Source organism: Belonocnema kinseyi, chromosome 2 (genome assembly GCF_010883055.1).
Source record: "Belonocnema kinseyi isolate 2016_QV_RU_SX_M_011 chromosome 2, B_treatae_v1, whole genome shotgun sequence".
Taxonomy (NCBI): Eukaryota; Metazoa; Arthropoda; class Insecta; order Hymenoptera; family Cynipidae; genus Belonocnema; species Belonocnema kinseyi.
Genome location: NC_046658.1, coordinates 131,179,352 through 131,202,627, shown reverse-complemented (window position 1 = coordinate 131,202,627; position 23,276 = coordinate 131,179,352). Strand labels below are relative to the sequence as shown.

At 33.0% G+C, this 23,276-nt stretch overlaps 1 protein-coding gene across 3 annotated transcripts in view; it reads left to right on the top strand.

Moving 5' to 3' along the window:
• Positions 1–22,759, top strand: part of LOC117182935 (protein abrupt) — a 69,272-nt gene extending 46,513 nt beyond the window's left edge. The window contains exon 6 of one of the 3 annotated variants that reach the window (XM_033376050.1): positions 14,683–22,759. In XM_033376050.1, the coding sequence (XP_033231941.1) occupies positions 14,683–15,650 (968 nt within the window). In that variant the 3' untranslated portion in view covers positions 15,651–22,759. Of the gene's footprint in view, positions 1–8,501; positions 12,493–14,682 lie in introns of those variants that run through there. The other 2 variants (XM_033376052.1, XM_033376053.1) reach the window with 2 other exon arrangements.
• Positions 22,760–23,276: the final 517 nt, after the last annotated feature.

Sequence of the window (23,276 nt, the reverse complement as noted above, 5' to 3'; positions counted from 1 at the left end):
TATCCAATATTCAAGGCAATACTCTAAAATTGTATAAAGTCAGTCCCAATAAACTTCGGTCAATGGAAGATGACAATTTTTAATAAATCTTCTTTTAAAATACCGTACAATTTTTTTGTAATCTTAAAAGTCTTCGGAAATGGCTTGATATATTCAAAAATCACTGAAATCCTTTTAAATCCTTTTAAAATACATGAAATCTGATGGTATTCCTTGAAATCCCTTGAATTGTTAAGAAATCCTCTAAAAGTCCTTCTAATTTTTTGGATTTTAAGATAATTCTCTAAAATCGTATAAAGTCAGTCTCAACATACTTTGGCCAATGGACGATGGCCATTTTTTAATATATGACGCTCAGATTTCTTCTTTTAAAATACACTAATAATTGTTAAATTCTTTAAAATCTTTGGAAATACCTTGAAATATTCGAAAGTCCCTTGAAATCTCGCAAATCTGTGGAAATTCATTTAAAAGAGATGAAATGTGATATTTCTTGAAACCCCATAAATGATTAGGAAATCAACTAAGATTCTTCCAAATTTTTCGATATTGAAGGTAATTGTCCGAAATCGTATAGCGTCAGTCCCACCAAACTTCGGTCAATGGAGGATGACAATTTTATTTTATATATAGCGCTCAGATTTCTTCTTTTAAAACAGCCTAAAAATTTTCGAAAATTCTTTAAAATCTTCGGAACTACCTTAATATATCCGGAAATCCCTTCAAATATCTGAAATCCTTTGAAATCCGTTTAAAATACATGAAATCTGATATTTCTTGAAAACCCCTTAAATTATTAGAAAATCATCTAAGATCCTTTCAAAGCATTCAATATTCAAGGTGAATCTCTGAAATCGTAGAACGTCAGTCCCACCAAACAAATAGTGTTAAACGGCTTTTAAGGCCGGTTTGGAATACTTTTCCCTGACCAGCTTCTGTTTCTTTTCCAAGTGTGTACTCTCCAGCAAATTTGACGATACCTAAGACAAACACATATCTGAAAAAAATCTTTGCGGAATTGCCCGATCCATTCAAATATTAATAGTTAACAAAGACCTAAGCAAACATTTCATAAGCCATTCTTTACTTCCTCCTTTAGTTGGTTTTCTACATCTACAATTGCAGACATCATTCTAGAATGTCCTCGAATTTCAAAGCGTTTCTATTGGTGAATGGCTCGAGCAAATAGTAGCTTGTTCTAACTTGGTTAGCAGCAGTCTCTAGAGTAGTTTGATGTGTTGGAGAAAGCTCTCCTAGTCATCAGAAAAATTGGAGAAAGTTGTTTACCTCCAGCCCCCAGTTCTTTGCACTTTTTTTCGCGAATCTCACGAGGTCGTAAAACTTGAACGAGTGGCAGAATGGAGGGATGTTTATTGAAGCAAGGGCTGCACGGACTACCTAAATTAAACTTTTCTCCCCTATACATCAAGCAGCATGTCGTGAGCGGTACTGGTACCGAATTTCGATATATCGCCCGTACGCTTCGCCAATGCGCCGCTTGGTACCAAAAACGCATGGGCGATGTTGTGAGTTCGATATTAAACTTTACCCTCTCGTAATCTGTTCTGAGGGCCTAGATTGTAATTTGATCAATTTTCGATAGATACATTGAATTTTGTCAAAATTTTTCCTATTTTTCGTTTATTGCTCAGGCTGAATTCCTGTTAAATGTTTTAGGTTATTTTAAAAGATTCTAAAAAATGTGTGATAGATTTCAATAATTGTAAGGGATTTTAAAGGATTTTAAAGATTTTAGGTTTTTCTTCGAACGAAAAAAAGAATTTTTAATTGTCTTTAATGTTTTGAAGGGATTACAAAAGATTTAAAACAATTTGAAAGGATTAAAAAGATTTGAGGGCATTTTTAAACATTACAAGGAATTTTCAAAAGTTTTACAAAGTTTCAAAAGCATTTTAAAAGATTTGAAATATTGTAAGAGTGTTTAAAAAAATTCTACGGAATTTGAAAGATTTTTTGGTATTGCAGGGAATTTTCAAGATTTTAACACAATTTCAAATGATTCTTAAACATTTTAAAGGATTACAAATATTTTTGGGTATTCAACAAAATTCCAAAACATTTGTAATATATTTTGATAATTTAATGGGATATTAAGAGATTTTATTAGGATATTTTTAAAAATTCCAAGAATTTTCAAGAGCTTTAAAAACTTTCTAGGGATTCCAAAAGATTTGAAAGATTTTAGGATTTAAAAAAAAATCTAATAAATGTGATAGATTTTAGGATATATTTTTTTAATTCTTTGGATTTTTAAAGATTTTAAGACATTTTCAAAGGATTTTAAAAGAGTTGAAGGTTTTCAAAATATTTTAGGGTATTTTCAAAGATGCCAATACATTTTTTATATATTTCGATAATTTGAAAGGATGTCAAAGATTTTTTGGACATTTTTAAAATTTCTAAGGAATTTTCAAGAACTTTAAATATTTTCGAGAGCTTTCAAAGGATTTCAAATATTTAACGGTATTTAAAAAAAAAAGAATACCAAGGAATTTTTAATAGATTTCAATGATTGCAATGAATTCCAAAAGATTTGAGAGATTTCAGGATAAAAAAATATATTTAAAAGATTTTTTTATTAAATTTGAATGATTTTAATGGATTACAAAAGATTTGAAAGATTTTAGAATATTTAAAAAAATTCTAAGGAATTTTCAAAAATCGTAAACTATTTCGAAAAATTTGAAAGATTTCAAGTAGTTAAAAATATTTTCGGATTTTCCAAAATATTTCAAGACATTTGATATAGATTTCAATGGTTTTAAGGGATTACAAAGGATTTTAAAGATTTTAGAATATTTAAAAAAATTCTAAGGAATTTTCAAGATTCTTTAACAATTTTGAAGGATTTCAAGGGGTTAAAAACATTTTCGAATATTATAAAAAATTCTACGATATTTTTAATAGATTTTGATAATTTGAAGGAATTAAAATTTTTTTAGAGAATTTTTAAAAATTCCAAGGAATTTTCAAGAGCTTTAAAAGTGTTGAATGGATTTCCAAGAATTTTAAATATTTTAGGGTATTTTAAAGCATACAAAATTCAACAAATAAATCTAGATAATTTGAAGAGATTTAAAAGATTTTAGGGCATTTTTAAAAATTACAATGAATTTCCAAAAGCTGTACAAAGTTTCAAAGGATTTCAAAAGATTTGAAATATTTTAGGATTGTTTAAAGAATTCTACGGAATTTAAAAGATTTTTGGATATTCCAGGGAATTTTTCAGATTTTAACATTTCAAGGGTATTTTTAAAAATTCCAAGGAATTTCAAGAGCTTAAAAAGCTTTGAAGGTATTTCAAAGAATTTTAAATATTTTAGAGTATTTAAAAATATTTACGGGAATTTTTAATAGATTTTAATGATTTTAAAGGATTTAAAATATTTTAGGGAATATCAATAGTTTTTTTAAATTCCAAGGAATTTTTAAAAGCTTTAAAACTTTAAAGGGATTTCAAAGAATTTTAAATATTTTAGAGTATTTAAAAAAATTCTAAAGAATTTTTAATAGATTTCAATGAGTTTAAGGGATTACAAAGGATTAAGAATATTTTCGGATTAAAAAAAAAATCCAAGATATTTTTAATAGATTTTGATCATTTGAAGGGATTTCAAAATTTTTAGGCTATTTTTGAAAAATTCCAAGGAATTTTTAAAATCTTTAAGAACTTTGAAGGAATTATTTGTAGTATTTTAGGGTATTTTAAAACAATTCAAAGCATTTTCAAGAGATTGGAAAATTATCTGGAAATTTTCAAAGTTTAAGTGATTTAAAGGATAAAAAAAAATGTTTTGTGATATTTTACAGAATTTCTCATGATATGAAACGATTTTATAGGACCTGCAGGGTTTTAGGATATTTAAAAAAATTCCAAGAGATTCTATAAAATTTTCGAGAATTTCAATAATTTAAAAGCTTTCAATGTATTTGAATCGTTTCTCCAGTATTTCAGGAAATATCATTTTCAATATATTTACTGGGAATTTTATCATTTTTTAGCGTATTTTAAAGGTACCAAGGCATTTTCGAGAACTATAATTTTTTAAATGAATTTCAAAAGATATAAAAAAATTTGAAAACATTTTAGGTGGTTTTAATAGATTCCAATGACTTTGTAATTGATTTCAATCATTTAAAGAGATTTAAAAGGATTTTAAATATGTTTTTCAATTTGAATTCATTTGGAATTAACCCTGAATTCTTATTAATTTGGAATGCTTCCAAATTCTTTTGAATTCTTTGCAATTAAAAAAAAATTTTTTTAATTCAGTATGAAATTTTTTTCCAATTCTTTTGAAATGAATTGAAATGGTTCAAAGTTTTATAAATATATCCAAAATTCTTAAAAATTTAGCAGCAAATTTTTGAAGTTTATTAGAGAATGGATAGTTTTTTATTATACATCAGATTTCTGCTTTTAAAATAGCCTAAAATTTTGAAAATTCTTGAAATCTTTGGAAATCCCTTAATATATCCGAAAATCTCTAAAAAAATATCTGAAATCCTTTGAAATCCTTTAAAAATACACAAAATCTGATAATATTACTTGAAATCCCTTGAATTATTCAGAAACCCTCTAAAATCCTTCCGAATCTTCCGATATTCAAGGTAATCCTCTAAAATCGTATAAAGTCAGTCCCACCAAACTTTGGTCCATGCAGGGGGTATGTAGGGACAGAAACTAGAACGGAACTTTGAACTCTATAAAAAAAAATGTGTTGAGGTTTTTAAGAATCTTTTTTCATATTCTTTTGAAATTAATTGAAATGGTTTTGAAATCTTATGAATATATCCAGAATTCGTAAAAATTCAGCTGCAAATTTTTGCCGTTTATTGCTAAAATAAATGATGGTGATTCTGGAAACTAAGTTAATGGACGTATCGAACCATCCATAAATCAGAATGTTGAAGATAATATCTAAGTACGATTGATGTATGAAGAAGGATTTAAAATCTTCTTCCGGCCAATCGGAAGACGGCCCCACCTTGAGAAATGAGACCGTTAGTACAGCACAATTCATCGAAGCAGTGCCGCTAATGGACTCGCGTAATCATTCTGCCCACTAGTGAATTTCTTTTCCGAAGGCCCCCGCTGGTGGCTTGGACAGGATTCCTCCTTTTTCCCCATTTCCAACTTCCTCCGTCGATTGCCTTCCATCCGATCGAGCATTGAGTCTCGTGGCTCAGTGCAATCAGGCACACACGCACCCATCCACTCAAATTGATCGCAACCCTTACTGCCGAAAACTAGTAAATTCCCAAAAAAGTCATTCCCCTATTCCATGAACGTCTTCCTCGAATCACGAAACTGTTTCTTTTCAATTATATTAACAAATTCAAGTTTCAACTTCAATTGCAATTTATAAAAGTTCGCTGAGGAATTCTTGGAAATGTCTGAAAATTTTGTTAATAGCTTTAAAAGTCCCTGGATTACTTAAAAATATTATAAAATACACATTATTGTTAGAAATTATTAGGAAAATGCTCAGGATCCTTCTAAATGCTTCGATATTGAAGGTAATTCTCGAAAATCGTATACCGTCAGTCCCACCCAACTCTAAAGAATAAAGGGGGGATGTAGGAACAGGAAATGAATCGAATTTTTCTAAATCCTTGACAATTATTAAGGTTTGGGTAATTCCTTAAATTAAAAAAAATTTTGAAGATTGAATTTAAGCAATTTCAACCTAAACAATTTTTTAATAAATCACGCGTACATTTTTCTTTTAAAGTACCTAAAATATTGAAGAAATTTTTAATCTTAGGAAATCCTTTCAAATATCTTTGAAAACAATTCAATTAGTAGGAAATCCTCTAAAATCTTTTCAAATGTTTCGATATTCAAGGCGATTCTCGAAAATCGTATAACGTCAGTCCCACCAAACATCGGTCAAGGAAGGGAAAGTGTTTTTAATATCTCTTGAGAAATCATGGAAATCTATTTAAAATTGCCTGGAATCTTTTAAAATATCCAAAAAAATTGGAAATTGCTTAAAATCTGTGGAAATACCTTGGAATATTTGTGAATCTCTTTAAATCTTCGAAATCCCTCGATTTTTATAAATAAATTCTTTGAAATCCATTGAAAAGTTTAAATCCTTGGAAATACCTTCATATATATTTTAATATTTTAAATAGCCTTTAAAAAACTGGAATAAAATGTTTATTATTAGAACTTCCATGCAAAATTATGCAAATTAACATTTTAACATGTGTTTTTATTACAACTACCATTTTATCTTGAATTTTCAAAGTTTCAAAAGTTAATTTTCCTCTATCTTCAACTGTCGAAAATGCAACTTTGGAAATTCAAGAAAAATGCAGGTTATGTTTTTTAAAAACTTTTGCTAAAATTTTGTATGTTTATGTATTAAATTTCTATTTATAATTGTGTAAAGAAACTTTTTTACAACTTTTAAAAAACAGTAAAATTTAATTAGAAATAAAATTGTAGAAAAGTAAACTGCTGAAATTTGCAGAAAATCGAAATTTCAAGAAAGTTATAAATTTAAGAAAATTGAATTGCTGAAAATGGAAAAATTGAAAATTGAAATATTGAGAATTCAAGAAAATTAAATTTTTTAACAGGTGGTAATTTTAGAAAATTGATGAAAGTTCAAAATTTAGGAAAATTCCAGTGTGAAAATGGAAGAAAATTAAAAACTCAACTGTTGAAAATGTAAAAAAAAAACAACATTATAATGCTGATATTTGTAGAAAATTGAAAATTCAACTGTTGACAATTCAAGAAATTTGAAAATTTAACTGATGGAAATTAAAATTGAAATTTTCTTCAATTTTCAACATTCCCATTTTTTATTTATTGAAAATTCAAATATTGAAAAATGTAGGAAATTAATATACTGAAATTTGTAGAAATTCGAAAATTCAAGAAAGTTTAAAATTTAAGAAAATTCAACTGATTGAAGATTGAAGAAAATTGAAAATTTAACTGTTTATAATTCAAGAAAATCGAAGAGAATTCGACTGCTAAAAATTAAAGGAAATTAAAAATTCAACGGTTAGAAATTAAATTTTCAATTTTGAATAGTGACATTTTTTTTATTAAAACCAAGCATTTTTTTTAAATAGCAATGTGCGAAAAAAATGAGAATCAATGTGGAGTCCTGGCTCGGGATTTAGATTTGATTGATAACAAATTTTGTTTAAAAACCTAGATTTTTTCGAAAACGGGTCGTCATTTGCAGATAGGCTTTAAACAAATTAATAGACATTCAATGTACTCTCAGTAGAGATTTTAGGATTTTAAAAAAAATTCCAACTCTGAGCATCTCCTTGTAAGATTTGAAAGAAGAATCCTTTCTTACTGAGTTAAATATTTTTCCACGACATTAATTTTTCTCTTAAAGCTACCAATGAGGATTTTTCTTCCTCAAAATCATACTCCGACTAGATTGAAATATCTCTAGTATTTAGAACCTATCGTGATTTGTTGCTATTACTACTTTTTTGACGTACAATGCCATTACAGAAGTGGGTTTGGCCTCTGCTTAGAGATTCGTAGAAAAGATAGTCGTAACGAGGCGTTGAGGTTGGATCAATACAAGGGTTCTACGTAGTTCGCTCACTTGCCTTTTCTCTCGTTTTTCATCCTTCTTCGTGGCTTATCTCTTCTTCCTTCCAAAGTTTCATTTTTTTATCTTTTCCTCTAAAATTGTAATCCTTCAAAGGTACAATTGCAGAATGGTGCCAATTCATTAAAAATAAAATGGTTTAACAAAATTTCCGTAAGAGTTTGCAGCTTAGGATTGATGTGTGTGCTTAGTTGATTGAACAGAGTATCTTCCTAAAGTGCCTGAAAGTTTCTTCTAAAAATCAAAAGACAGGAGAGACCTCAGGTATTTTTGATATCAATTGGCCTCTTATTCACAGATCTGTGTCAATAATTTTAATTATTTTTCGCATGCACTTTGAACCTATTGGAGGAAACCCAATAAAGCAATATGAACAGTTACTGACAAAAAATTCAAGACTGTCTTGTGGATTTAATAAAAGTCGAGTATATCGCAGAAAATATCTTAATGAAAGGATTATTCTCGAGGAGGCTCCTCTTTCCCATTATTTCCCACAAAACTTAATTGCTTCTCTGGAACAAGCATTAAACTGCATTCTGAATGATAGCCTTTTCATCGTGTCAATATACATTTTTATCGGAATACCACACACTATCCTACAACCGGGCATGCCCTGAGAGTACGAGAGTAGCTTGCGTGTGTGTATGATTGTCGAGTTGCTAGTTTCTTTATTTGAAGAAGCAATAGTCTTCCAGGGATGAAGTGATTGAGGAAGAGGCAGAGTCGCTACTTCATCAGAACGAATGATGCAAAGAAGGTAGTTTCTGAATGAGTGAGAGAGATTGAGAGTCTAAGAATCTGACTGGTGCTAGAGTTAGGTGTGAGCGAGAAAGGGAGTGAGCGAGAGAACAGAATCAACTCACGGGCACGTCCTGGTTGTAGGATCGGCGTTGCCGAAGAGGGAGGAAGTGCTAGCTGCAGCAGCAGCAGCAGGTACCACCGATACCTCACAGGTCGTGGAGAACTTTGCGAGGCTGTACACGGCTTTGAGACATGAGGACGCGCGACCATTATGTCGTTACTGTGGCAGGAGCTATTCGTCACCAAGCAACCTCCGACAGCACGTGAAAAACGTCCACTCTAATTGGCCACCTCCCGACACTTGGCCTCAATGTCACGTTTGCGGCAAACGATGCAAGACGAAACATTATCTGATCAATCATCAACTCCAGGCCCACGGGATACATCAGCGTCCGAATCTTAACAACCCCAGTCAACCCAGCCAGTCCTCTCTACCATGAGTAGCGATTTCGAATCCTATCTAAGTCTTTCCTCTCCATTTCACCTCCACGAACGTCTCCTAGCAAAGTCATAAAACTTAATCTCGTAGAATTGTTAGAGTGTTGCAACCCAGTGGGCAAAAAGAGATTGTCCAATTTGATGAACCAAAGTTATCTTCAGGAAGAGAGTATTCTTTTTGCCGACTGGGGACCCGATTTTACCTCTGAGCCTCCTCCACCTCTCTTCGAATCGATTAGATGAATCTTAAATAACGTCACTGAATATGTGTTGTCACACTCATCCTTTAAACGTCACATATTTTTGATCTATTATAGTATTTTTATGATAAGAGATATACCGAGCTAAAGTTAGATTGAGATGAATGCCGCTAGAGTAGTCATCGTCTAGGATTTATATTATTGGAGGGTGGGATTGTATGTCGTGAAATTGTGGTGGTGGTGGCTGGTGGTAACGTTGGTGTGGTGGTGGTTGCAGATCACGGGCTGGATGATGCGGATGACACGGCTTACCACCACCACCACAGCCATCACCTACAGCTACCTTCGGAGACTCCTTCTCACCATCAGCGAAGTAACGAAGTGGACGATCACAATCAGAGCAAGTTCCAGAGAAGCCAGCCAGACTTCCGACAACAGCGGATGTTAAGGGAGCATCATCGTCAACACGGATACCGGTGTCCGCTCTGTTGTAGAACTCTGCAAGATATTGGCACCATGAGAGCTCACCTGGAACTTCATTATCCCAGAGATTCTCCCACCTGTCCTGTTACCTCCTGCGCCAAAAGATTTTCCCATCCAAACAGTGTCCGTAATCACATGAGGCTCAAACATCCAGTGCAGTGGGATCAGATTAAAACTCTGAGGTGGACCTACGTGTGATCAAACATTTCGGAGTCAAACGAGCAAACGAATTCGGGAGTCAAAACTTAAAAAAGGTGTAAAGGTAACAACCCAAGGTAATGAAAAATAATTGGGAGACCATTAGGGAAAAATTCAAATTGTTAAATTTAGTTATTATTTTTCTTAGTAATGATCTCAGGATGGAGGACTTGTGTGACAAACGCGATACGCGAGGTAGACGTTTTTTCAGACCCTTCCAGTTTTATCATTTACGAATAAGGTGGCAATAGTGAGAGAAAAATAGAGGTAAAATCAGACATCACAGACAGTTCGTTAAAAAGTTGATTTTCGAAGCAGTTATATTAGATAAGAAAATTTCGCGCGGACGCTGTAGAAGGACCGACGTCTGACCATAGCAGCGATGTATCACTTCTTCGGCGAGAGGCTACTGAAGCGAGAAACCTATTTCAAAATATAAAGTGTCAACATTAACGAAGTGACAAATTTTTTCCCTTTCTTACGATGTTTTAAAATGAAGTACTAATAATAATTAATAAATATTGGGATAATTGATGCATAATGGACGACAGTGATACAAGCTGGTTATGATCGGACGTCGTATATTTTCGCGTAACTAACGGCGCGGAAATTAACTCACAAGTGTTGAAACGCATTTATTTCGACTGATTACAATAGAAATCTATTAACAATATTTGTTACCTTACAATTAATTGGAGAAGGGAACTAAAAATCTTACTTAACTAATGTGACTGCTTCCTTAAATTCTTAGCTTACTTGAAATAAGTTTAGGTCAAAATTAGTCATTCAAAGACTTTAAAAAATCGCAAAGAGCTCTAAAGGTTTTATTTTCTCTCTAATCTTTATCCTCCTCTCTGCAAATAAAAATTGATTTTACTACTCACAGGAGTCAAAAGTTAGGGGTACTTAATAGCATCTTCGAGATTTAAAAATCCGAAGTTTATTTCCTGAAAAATTGTTAATGGTAAGTTACAAGCTTTATGGCATAGAATCCGATAGTTTCGTATAACGTCTGCCCTATGTGGGAAGCGCACACTTGTACATACGCCGAGAAACAAAAGAATATATATTAATAATTAATGCAAATATTGTATAACAGTGATTTTGTATAAAGTCAGAATTAGTTGCTTAGATTGTGTAAAGGGAAGCATGTACGACACCTAGATCCCTAGATAATTTAGCATCGCGAAAACAATGTTCCTCTAAGCTGAGTAAGCCAGCCTTACGTTAAATGAACATAGCTTTAAGATTTTAAGCAGCTGAAATCAGTGGTGATGTTTCATAGTCAAATTTTTGTGTGTGTGTGTGTGTTTTTTTTTGTATAAATATCCAAGCTGTTCTTGTATTTCTAAACATTTTTATGGAAATACGAGACAGGAAGCTCATCATAGGTTTTAGTTTTGAATCGTTTACGTTTTGCAACAGCTTTTAGAATCAAAATATATTTTTTCGGTTTATAAGAACGATTTCCAATGCATTTTAATATAGCAGGGAATCTACACCAATAATTGAGGGGTAGCATGTCATCTCAACGTGCTCCTCGAGAACAAAAATTCCCTATTCATTTTCTCGAAACCTAATATTTTTTAATAAAACCTTTTTCACAGCAGTGCTGCAAATTAATGGTTAGAAAAAATAATGTCAACTTTTTTTAAAAATTGAAAATTAGATTTTTGAATACGACCAAAGTAGAAACTTGCTACCCTTCAATTGGCCAATTGAAGTTGTGTTTCATGTCAAGTCTTCCACTTAAAAACCTCGAATCTAAGAAGTTAATATAATTAAATACCATTTTCTGCAAAAATTGTAGAATACGTAAGGAACGTGTATACGAATATACCATTATTAATTGTTTATTTATTTATTAGTGGACAGTGGCCCTCGATTGGTGTGTTTACCCTCTAAAACATACAAAATCACACTTTAAGTTTTAAGAAATGAAGAAAGACGCAATTTATTGTCGCGAGAGAGGCTTGAAACTTCTGTAGAAATCTACAGTGCATCGACCTAAGAGTACCTAGCCTTATTTTTCTACTTTTTTTCCTGTCAGTATTTTTTAGCTAAAGTAGTACCCAGGAGTACGATGCTCTGGTTTAGAGCTAGAGAGAAATATTGTCAACCGGGGCAATGATAGATCAAGACTATTAATATCTAGAACATGTTTTTTCCTTGATGGAATGTTTATGTAGACCTAAGAATATTATTTATAAAATGTTCAGAGTTTGATTAAAGAAAAAAATACAAAAAAATCATAAAGTTATAGAGCATAAATGTTGATCCCTCTTTGCCCTGGTTGATGAGATGATAGTTATTAGAAGAGGCCGCGAGTATACACGATTTATGGAATCGTGAATAGATCGGTCCTGTCTTCAGATAACGTTCTCCCCCAAAATACCCAACAACTTCTGACACACAGATCTTTCAAGAAGGAAATATTTTTTGCACCAACTTTATCTGAAGACAGGATCTATGTAAAAAACAGTAAATATATTCGCGTCATTGGCTGTGGAAATTGTAGATAAAATTTTTAGTCATTTTTTCGGATTAATTTAAAATATCGGGCTTTCAAGAATTCGGAATACCTGAATTGAGGATCAGTGTATGTCGCCTAAAAGTAGGTTTGTAGTTAAAAAAAATTTTCACAATCGGTGACACGAGAAGAACAATGTATAGAGTATCGTAAACACTATTTTAAACCAACTTTAGCCTATATAGACAACGCGATACATCAAATGAAGTATATACTATTTAAGTAATGCTTTGTATAATAAAAGGTATTCATTGAAATTTTCTGGCTCTTATGCAACCCTAGTAATTCCAATTTCCTCTGAACTGAAAGACTACATCAGCGCAGAATTCATTATACCAAAATCTTGAATTACGCGCAATTTTCGCTGTTTGAATTTTCCTTGGACACAATCGATTCTGCACTGCCTAAAACTACTATTTTTTAATGATATTTGAATTAACGGACTTCACAGTTTTCTCCATGTTCCCTTATTTTCCAACTTTAGAAAAAAAAGAATTTTTCTTGTCCCCTGTTTTTAAGAAACTTTCTCCTTTTCTCGGTTTTTGTTAAAAGTTCTTTTTTTGTTGAAATGTCTTTTATTATATTTTTGGTTCAGCATTCATCTTGTTTGGTTATAAACTTGACTATATGGTTCAAAATTAAATTTTGTTGTTAAAATGTCATCTATTTTCTTAAAAAGTAATATTTTTCATCTGTTTTGCTAAAGGATTGCACTATTTTGTGAAAAATTCGTATCTTTTTATTCTGTTCAACTGTTTTTTAAATTAAAATTAACATTTTTTGTTCAAATATCAACAATTGCATTTTGTTTGGAAATTCATTTTTTTTTCGTAAAAATTGATCTTTTTCGCTGAAAACTAGATGTTTTGGTTGAGAATTAATTTTTTTAAACTGAAATTCCTTAGAATTCGTCTAATTTATTCGAATTCGTGTAATTCCTTAGAATTCGTGAAATTCTTTAGAATGCGTGCATTTCCTTATAATTTGTAGAATTTTTTAAGTTTCGTAAAATTCCTTAGAATTCGTGAAATTCTTTAGAACTCTCCAAATTCCTTCGAATTCGTAGAATTCCTGAGCATTATTTAAGTTCGTTAAAATTCGCACAAATTCTTAGAATTCTTGCAATTCCCTAGAAATTTTGGAATTTCATAGAATTCCTTAGAATTCGTGAAATTCCTTAAAATTCGTGCAAATCATTAGAATTCGTGGCATTCCTTAGAATTCGTGCACACTTTTTGGTTGAAAATTCAACTGCTTGCTTCAAAATTCAATCTTTTCAGTTAGAAATTCACTCTTTTCGGTAAAAATATTATTTTTTTGTTTTGTTAAAAAATGTAACTGATTGTAAATTTTTGTATTTGATTGAGATTCCATTCTTGTTTCGTGAAAATTTGATCTTCTGTTTTTAAAATTCACATTTTTTTGGTAGAAAACTAAACAATTTGGTTAAAAATGAAGCTAGTTCTTGGAAAATTTAATTATATTGTAGAAAATTAACGTTATTTTATTTTAATTTATGTTTTTGCGTTGAAAGTAGAACTGTTTAGTAGAAAATATTTTTTTCTTATTAAAAATTATTCCTTTTTGATGGAAAGCGGAAATGCTTTCTTGAAAGTACATTTTTTCAAGGATTCACTTTTCTGGTATTTTTATCGAAAATTAGTTTATCTTAAAATTTAATTATTTCTGTTTTGGTGAAAAAAATTATCCTTTATAAATTGAAAATTGAACTATATGGTTGAAAATTGATGTAATTTTTTCAAAAGTGTCATTTTGAGTAGAAAATCGGTTCTTCCTTTCCTAAAAATTAATTTTTCACACATTAAATTACATTATTTCGATTTTTTTGTTAAACATGTGTGATTTTTATCAAAAAATTTAACTTTCCGTATCGAAAATTCAGCTCTTTCATTAAAAATTCAACTGATTTTTTTTAACTTCGTCTTCTAGGATTGAAAATTCATCTTTTATGGTAGAAAACTCATCTTTTTTAATCGAAAGTTCATCTTTTTTTGTTAAAAATTCATTAATTCGTTAAGAATTCGTCTCATTGGCTTAAAAGTTCAAAACCAGTTGATCGTAAGTCCAACTGTTTGATAAAAAATGAATGTTTCGTTTCTGAAATTTAAACCACTTGGTTCAAATTTCACCTTTCTTGATTGAATATTAACTTTTTTCATGAAAATTCATCTCTCACAGTAGAAAGTATATAATACATTTCGACTATAAATTTTAGTAACATGCTACCACCATCAATTCTTAAGTTTAAAAAATCAATTCTCCCTTTATTCCCCTCTTTTCATAAAAATCTCCCCATTTCTCCTCTCTCGCGAAAATTTCGTTCTGTGAAGTCTGAAAACTACTCTTAACTTACCAACGAAACTTCGAATTAATGAGTTTTCTTTAATTTCAGTCGCTAGAAGGGGACTTGACATGCTGCGGGTACGAGCGACGGATCCCAGACCTTGTCCAAAATGCGGGAAGATCTACCGTTCGGCGCACACTTTGCGAACGCATCTGGAAGATAAGCACACAATCTGTCCCGGTTACCGTTGCGTGCTCTGCGGCACCGTCGCGAAATCGCGAAACTCCCTGCACTCGCACATGTCGCGCCAGCATCGCGGAATCAGTACGAAAGACCTCCCGGTTTTAGCAATGCCAAGTCCTTTCGACCCGGAACTCGCGTCCCGACTACTCGCGAAAGCCGGCGTGAAGGTGAGCCCCGCCGAACTGAGGGCCAGAGCGAGTCCGACAGGGCCGCGGAGAGGAGACATGAGACTGGAGCTGCCACGAGGCGGGGCACCCTCGGAAGCTGGGAGCTCAATCTGCGGAGGTGACGATCCGGAGGATCTGACTCTGCCCTTGAGCTTGAGGTACGGCTCGCCAACGCCCAACAACAATACCGTCATCACCAAGATCACCGGCAACGGCAAATCTGCAGCGACCGCGATTGCCGCCAAATCCATGGACTCGTATCACATGAACAGGGAGCCAAACATGGCATCCCTGCATCCGCCGGTTCATTTGCCGGGTCATCACAACACGAGTGCGACCGGGTCTGCGATTCTCGACACGTATCTACAATTCATAGCGGAGAATTCGAATCTGACGAGATTAGGGTTGAGTCCAGAACAAGCGGCGGCTGTTGCGGCCGCGAAGGTCGCGCATCTGAGCGCGATAGACAAGATGAGCAGTCGCGGGATGGAGGACTATCCGATGATTGGTCGGGACGAGGGTAGAGGGCCCGGGGTCTTACACGAGGACCGGAAGGGTCATCATCTTGATCGACACATGATGCCGATGGAGGAGGGTGACTCCTCCGCCGGCGAGGAGGACGACTTTAGCGAAAACGAGTCGCCGGAAGGCGTGAAAGCAGAGTAAAACTCGCCGCTCGCTCTCTATCTCTTGTCGAAAGAGTTTTTCCTGATGTTCGGTCCTGATGAAGTTCAGGCTGACTCGGGATTATCAGTCACTGGTCTAACAATAGTAGTCCATATGTACCAAAACAGGGAAGCAACGTTCATGCAGATGTACGAAACTTGATCCACTACCTCAGGCAATTATATATTTTTCAAAGAAAAAGTTTTAATAGAGATTCTCAAGCAGATTATAGAAATAGATTGACGGCGCAAACGTGTCGTCACTTCTGATTAAATATTCCATCCGTCTACCTCAGTGCACATAATAAACGATAGCTGATAGGATTTATTGATTAACGAGCAAGGAACAAGAAGTTGGTACTCGAAGGAGATCAAAATGAAGAAGTGAAGAGGAGCCAATTTGAAAACTGGACTTGAAAAAGGTATTGTCGGTTTAGTCGGCATCAAGAAAACAGAAGGCGATTCGTAGAAGATACTTAAAACGTAGACAGAGAATAAGAATACGACCCGTGATGCCGCACCTGTTTTTTTTTTCGAAAGTTTTATCAACGCCTTTTTTCGCGTTGGTTCGACGAGAGATATAATTATTATTATTATTAATATTATATATATGAATGTTGAGGAAATATATATATTGCCTAGATTTATAGAAAAGTTAGTGTGCCACGAAATGGGCGTGCAGCGGATACGCGTAGCGCTAGGATTGTATGTAGAGGTACAGGTACCCACCCACCCGTTCTATTTGTCTTTTGTTTAGCATGTGTTCACTCGCACTTTTAGTCGCGCGAATTTGATTATTGAAAGATGTCGCGAGTGTACACTGTATAGATAAGACGTTCACACGCTTTTTTTTGCGAAGTATACTCTTGAGCGACATACTTGATGGAGATTTTCTTGCTTTCATTTGGAAGAAGTTTGTTATCTCGCTGTTAGAAGAATATCTTATGGAGTGCGGGTCTAAAAGGATTTTTAATTCACGTTAATTCACTTGGAATTCCTTTGTCTTCTTTGGAGAATCCTTTGGATTTTTTTAACTTCTCTGAAATCATTTTTAGAATTCTCTAAATTCCTTGAATTCTCTCTGAATTTATTGAATTCTTCTTAATTCTTTGAATTATGATGAGACTCATTGAATATACTCTGGATTCTTAAATTTTTTTTAATTTACATTTTCTTGTCATTTTCGTGCTATTCCTTGTTTTATTTTTATATTCTTGAAATTCATTCATATCCGTAGAATTGCTTACAATTTTTACGATACCGTAGGATTCACTTAAATCCTGAGAATTCCTTAAAATCTGGACAAATCTTCAGAATTTCGAAGGTTTCGTAATATTCCGTCAAATTCCTTGAAATTCGTGAAGTTCCTTAGAAGTTATCGAATTCCTTAAAATTTGTCGAATTTCTTTAAAATTTTTGAATTCCTTAAAATTCGTAGAATTCTTTAGAATTCGTGGAGTTCTTCAGAATATGTGGATTTCCTTAAAATTGTTAAATACCTTAACTTCTTATCAATTCATTGAATTCCCAACTCCTTGAAACATATTTATATTCTTGAAATTTATTTAAAACCTTAAAGTTCTTTAGATTCGGAAACTGCCTTAGGATGCATGCAATTCCTTAGAATTTCGTAGATTTCTTTAGAATTTGTAAAATTCTTTAGAATTCCTTTAGAATTGCTGAGATTCCTTAGAATTCGTGGAATTCTTTAGAATGCGGTGAATTCCTAAGAGTTCTTCCAATTCCATAGAATTCGTCGAATCTCTTAGAATTGTTTGAATTCCTTACAATTCTTCGAATTCTTTACAAAAATTCTTAGTCCTTAGAATTTCTTCGAATTTTTGAAATTCCTTAAAATTCTTCAAATGCCTTAGAATTTGTTTAATTCCTTAGAATTTCGTATATTTTCTACTATTTCTTAGAATTCTGCGCATTCCTTACAATTATTCGAATTCCTTAGAATTTTTCTAATTCCTTAAAATGCGTAGCATTCGTGAGAATTCTTGGAAATCTTTGATTTCCTTGCATTATTGTTAAATTGTTGACATTGATGGAATTACTCAGAATTCTTTGGAATTAGTGGAAATCTCCTAATTGTTTTAAATTCTTCTAAACTCAATTAATAACTCTGAATTCTTGGAGTTCCTGAAATTCATGGAATTCCTTGGAATTTTCGGAGTTCTCTCAATTCTTTGATTTTTCCTAAATTTATTGCATTACTTTGAATTTCCTGAATTATCCTAAAGTCATTGGAATTTCTTAAAGTTGTTAGAATTCCTCAGCATTTCCTGATCTCACAGAGTTTCTTAAATTTGTTAAATTCTTGGAATTCAAAATGATGCATGCGAGGGATGCAGGTAATTCAAAGGAATTCAAATAAGTGAGAAGGTATTCGGAGAATTCCAGTAATGCAGGGAATTCGCAGAATTCAGGGAAATTAGGAAAATCAGGAATGTTAAGAATTTCAGAGAATTCGCCGAATTCACGGAATTCAGATAATTCAGAAGAATTTAATAAACGACCATAGCTGACCTTTACAGCCATACACTCGGAGAGATTTTCTTTCAACATAATCGTTATCGAGTAATTTTACCATAAGTCTTCCTTTCGTGTTTGTTCCTTTTAAAATTTTAAAATTTTGAAAATCTTAATTCACTATTCAAGTTTTAATCAAAGGAAATATGATCCTTTTATAATTTCACGTATGTCGATTTTGAATTGTTCGCACGCGACAAACGATTCGGTCATAGGAAGTGAACAAATGCGTGAACCTCATACAGAAACATTGACTACTCTCGTTGGCGTGTATTTAGTAAAAAAATGTAGTAAACAATGCGAGTTTTAGCACATGTTTTTTTTTTTAAATTTCGAGGAGTCGAATCTCGTGACGAATCGTGCCGTGTCTCGATTAACACATGTAAAATGGTTCCTACTAATATACATACATACATACATACACCAGCTAATAATTCGAGTAACATACTTTGTAGAATATAAATAATAATTCGCTAGATAACGCATAGGCACTTAGCAATACGTAGAAAGGCGTGAAAGTGCGAGAGACGAAATCATGATAAGAGAATGATCGTGCGAGCTTAGGAGCGGAGAGAAAGAGAGAGTGTGATAAATTAGTTAGTGGACTAGGTCTAGGATAAACACTGTACACAATACTCCGAAGTATACTAACCATAGTTCTATAAGCCAAGTATCATATTGACAGGGACGCGCAGAGTTTTTCAAGAGGAATCGAGATTTTTAGCGAAAACTTTATGAAAGACGTTCTTCAAGATTCAGTACGCGGAATTCGCGAGTCTGTGGATGAACAAGAGGTAAGAGAGAGATTTTTCTTTTTTAAACAATCTTATAGATCTTATACGCATATACGAATGTATACGACTCGAGACTGCAAACGTTTGTATACGAATCATGACGAACTCGTTGGATTATAGGGTAAAAGAAGAAATTCTAATTACGTCCACATAAATCTGTTTACCAATCTGTCTTGTACATCCACGGGAGTCGCAATTTGGCAAAAGGACTCGCTTAGGTCTCCGTAAATCCAGGTCTAATCGGTACAAAGAAACCATTTCTTGCCTTGAGCTCTCTATATACGAACGAAGCGTTTAAGTAATTTTTATAAAGATTAGTAATGAAGAGAAAAATCATACAGAGTACAAATTTTCATCGGAAATCTAATTAGATCTAAAAAGAAGACAGAGAGTTCTAGAAGCATATCTCTAGAAGCATAGTTCTAGAAACATGTTTCTAGAAGCATGTTTCTAGAAGCATGTTTCTAGAAGCATATTTCTAGAAGCATATTTCTAGAAGCATATTTCTAGAAGCATATTTCTAGGCGCATATTTCTAGAAGCATATTGAGGCGGAAGCGTGAAATCGTAAATGGATTTAGAGGAGAACCGGTCAAAAACGATCTGATTAATATTTAAGTTGACTCGGCTAGAAACTATCGATTGACCGAAAGAAACAGTGCCATAGCATTGAATATTAATTTGACTTTAAGGGGTCTCTCTATACAGTTCAATAACAGCAAAATTGAAATATGTAGAGTGTACTACGTTTAACCGTTGGAAGAATCTCAGTGATCTTGCCGATGATAGACTTTTGTTTTAATAAACTAATACGATTACGCAGTTGCTGCTGGGTGTTGCCACCGGAAGAGGGCGGTGGGTCTTTTTACCCCCACGAAGACTCGAGTCATGTCCTCCCCTCCTCCGCGATCATAGTTTTTTACTACAGTATTTATATAGCTATATGTATACACACAGACACATATATATGATATACAGAATTATATATTTTTACACGTGGATCTCTCAAAACCTTACCACCCTCTGCCGAACTCACCCTCAGCGTCACCCATTATAGTCCGCAACAGTCATACAGCTAATTACAGTATTGCAATATTTTTAAAGACAATCTTGGAACCAGCCGAATCTTCTCTGTCGACAAATCTGCCAAAGTAAATACTGGAATTAGCGTTTTTTTTTACATTACGATACCTTCATGTTCAATGAACGTCTAAAACTGGAGAGTTATTTGTCTACACTAACATTTTGGTCTTCTAAGCTTACGCATTGGTCGTCGAAACTAATGCGTTGGTCGTCTAAACTGCCTTCCCTCCTTTTTGAGATAGACCCTCATTTTAGTAGACATATCTACGCGGAAAAGAGCAGATTTGATGCATTTAACACTCTTCTGATTCCTCTGAGGACCTTGATGATCTGAAATTTTCTTGAATTCATCTAAATTCAAACGAATTCGGAGGAATTTAGAATAATTGAAAAGAATTTCAAGAATTTACAAGACGAAGTGTCAAGAAAATAAATATGAACAATACAAAGAATTCAAGGAGCTCTGAAAAATTCTAAGGAATTAAAGTGAATTCCAAAGAATATACTAAAAGAGGGAGTATTAATTACTAAACCTACCTGCTGTTTGCAGATTATGTGTAATGAATAGAAAGAGCAATTTAAAAAGAAAAGTAAAATGCGCGGAGTTCATTAGAATTCTTGCAATGCCTTATAATTCGTCGAATTCCTTAGATTTCATGATATTTCTTGGAATACGTGGATTTTCTAGAATCCTAAAAAAATCGTTGAATAACTCGAAATTCCTTATTATATTTTTATATTCTTAGAATTCATTTAAATCTTTAGAATTGCTTAGAATTATTGAGCTTCCGTAGAATCCGTGGAATTATTTACGATACGTTTAATTCCTTAGAATTCGCGCAACTGCTCAGAATTCCGTAAATTTCGTGGTATTTCCTAGATTCCGTGAAATTCCTGCGAATTCGTGAAATTCTTTGAATTTCCCTAGAATTTTTTGAATTCCTTAGAATTCTTTGAATTATCTAGAATTCTTTGAATCCTTTAGAATTCTTCGAATCCCTTAAATATCATTAAAATTCTTCGAATTAAAAAAAAAAAAGTTAATTAGAATTTGTCGAATGCCTTAGAATTCGTGAAATTCTTTAGAATTCGCAGAATTTCTTAGAATTCGTGGAATGCCTGCAAGTTCTTCGAATCCTTTAGAATCATTAGAATTTTTCGAATTACTTAGAAACTGTCCAATTTCTTAGAATTCTCGAAATTCTTCAGAATTCGCGGAATTCCTTAAAATGCGTTGAATTCTTTAGAATTCGTGGAATTCCTTATAATTTGTGGAATTCTTTAGAATTCTTCGACTTCCTTTTAAAATTCTTGGACTTCATTGTAATTCGTGAAATTGGCTGAATTCCTTCAAAATCGTCAAATTTCTTGGAATTCGTCTAATTCTTTAGAATTCTTCGATTCCCTTATAATTTTTCGAATTATTGAGAATTTATCGAATTCCTTAGAATTCGTGACATTCTTTAGGATTCGTGGAATTCTTTAGAATTCATGGAATTCCTTCGAATTAATAGGATTCCTTAGAATTTTAGGGATTCCTTAGAAAGCGTGTAATTTATTGGATTTCTCAGTATACCTTAGAATTCGTGGGATTCTTTTAGATTTCGCGGAATTCTTTAAATTTCGTGGGATTTCTTGGAATACTTGGATTTACGTAAATTCGTGAAATTCTTTACATTTTTATAAAATCATGGAATAATTCTGAAATGCTTGAAATATTTTTATAATATTGAAATTTTTTTAAAGTCTTAGAGTTCCTTGGAATTCGTGCAACTTTTCAGAATTTCGTAGATATATCCACGCAATACGTGAATTTTCTAGAATTCGTGGAATTTCCTAGAATTCTAATAAAAACATTGAACAATTCTGAATTCGTTGTAATATTTTTATATTTTTGAAATTCATTTAAATTCTTCGAATATTTTAGAATTTGTAGAGTTCCTTAAAACTCGTAAAATTCCTCAGAAGTCGTGCAATTTTTTTTTAATTCGTGGAATTTATTTAAATTTGTGAAATTCTTTAAATTCCTTAGACTTCATGAAATACTGTAGGTTTCGTGAAATTCCTTAGGATTCGTGGAATCGAGAGACCAATTTAAAAAGCAAAGTGGTTAGTGCAGAGTTTAGACGACCCATGGATGTCCATTATGGATGACCTTGAAAAAGAAAACTCTCAAGAAGAAAGACTTATCAAAATATCTTCTTCATATACAGTCTCATTATACAATTATGTTTCAAAGACAGGTTTATTCCTGGAAACAAGAGATCCTATGGACTCAGGATTTGAAAAATAGACGTTTAATATGAATTTCTTAAGATTCTACCTAACGCTTTTCGGAGCAAAGTTACATCACCAATGATATTATCTTACTAGTGACCCAGAACATTTTGTCCTTTATAAAATATTTTGCCGCGTTTAATTTCCAGAAGTTAAACCTTACGTAGATGGATTGGCAGAGCAGATAAAAGCTGTTGTCTCAGGTACTCATACACTTGTATAATAAATGTAATAACAAACTCAGGAAAACTAAAGCAGACAGGCCGTGATATAGAAACCTAACTTACGTTAACCAGACGCGCAAGTGCTGACTTGCTATTCTCTTTTTTTGTCTTGTTTTTTTGTTTGTTTGTTAGTTTGTTTGTAGATTTTACACTGGCGACAGGCGTGTACACCGTTTCGAACAAATGAGAAAAAAAAAAGCCACCAAACCTACCTCCAATGTTATATCAGTCTTCTTGCGTATAAATGTTACTCGTTCGAAAGTACTTAGGGCGCGCAATTATTGCGGATACACGTGACTCTTTATAATAGACATAATTTTACATGTTATACGCGAGATTATCAGCCTAGTTTTATACTTCTAAGAAAATGCCTCCTGCACGAAATGGTCGAGCGAGTGTCAAAAAACAAAGTCTGATGCCACATTTACTCAATTTCGAGACAACTTTCCCTATATTTTTTTATTTTCAAGGCCGTCCGAAACTAGCAGAAAATATTGCGAGATTCTATAATATTTATAGAACATATTGTAATTGGCGGAGAAATAAAAATTGTGGAGTTGGCCGTCTGAACGCTTCTGTTAGTTTAGACGTCCTTCTGAAGGATAAATTTCACTGCCATACCCACGCTCGACTAGGTCGTGATTGACATAAATTCCAAATGTACTTACAGTCTCTCGAATCATTTGGTTAATGGTTAATGATACGAGAGTGCGAC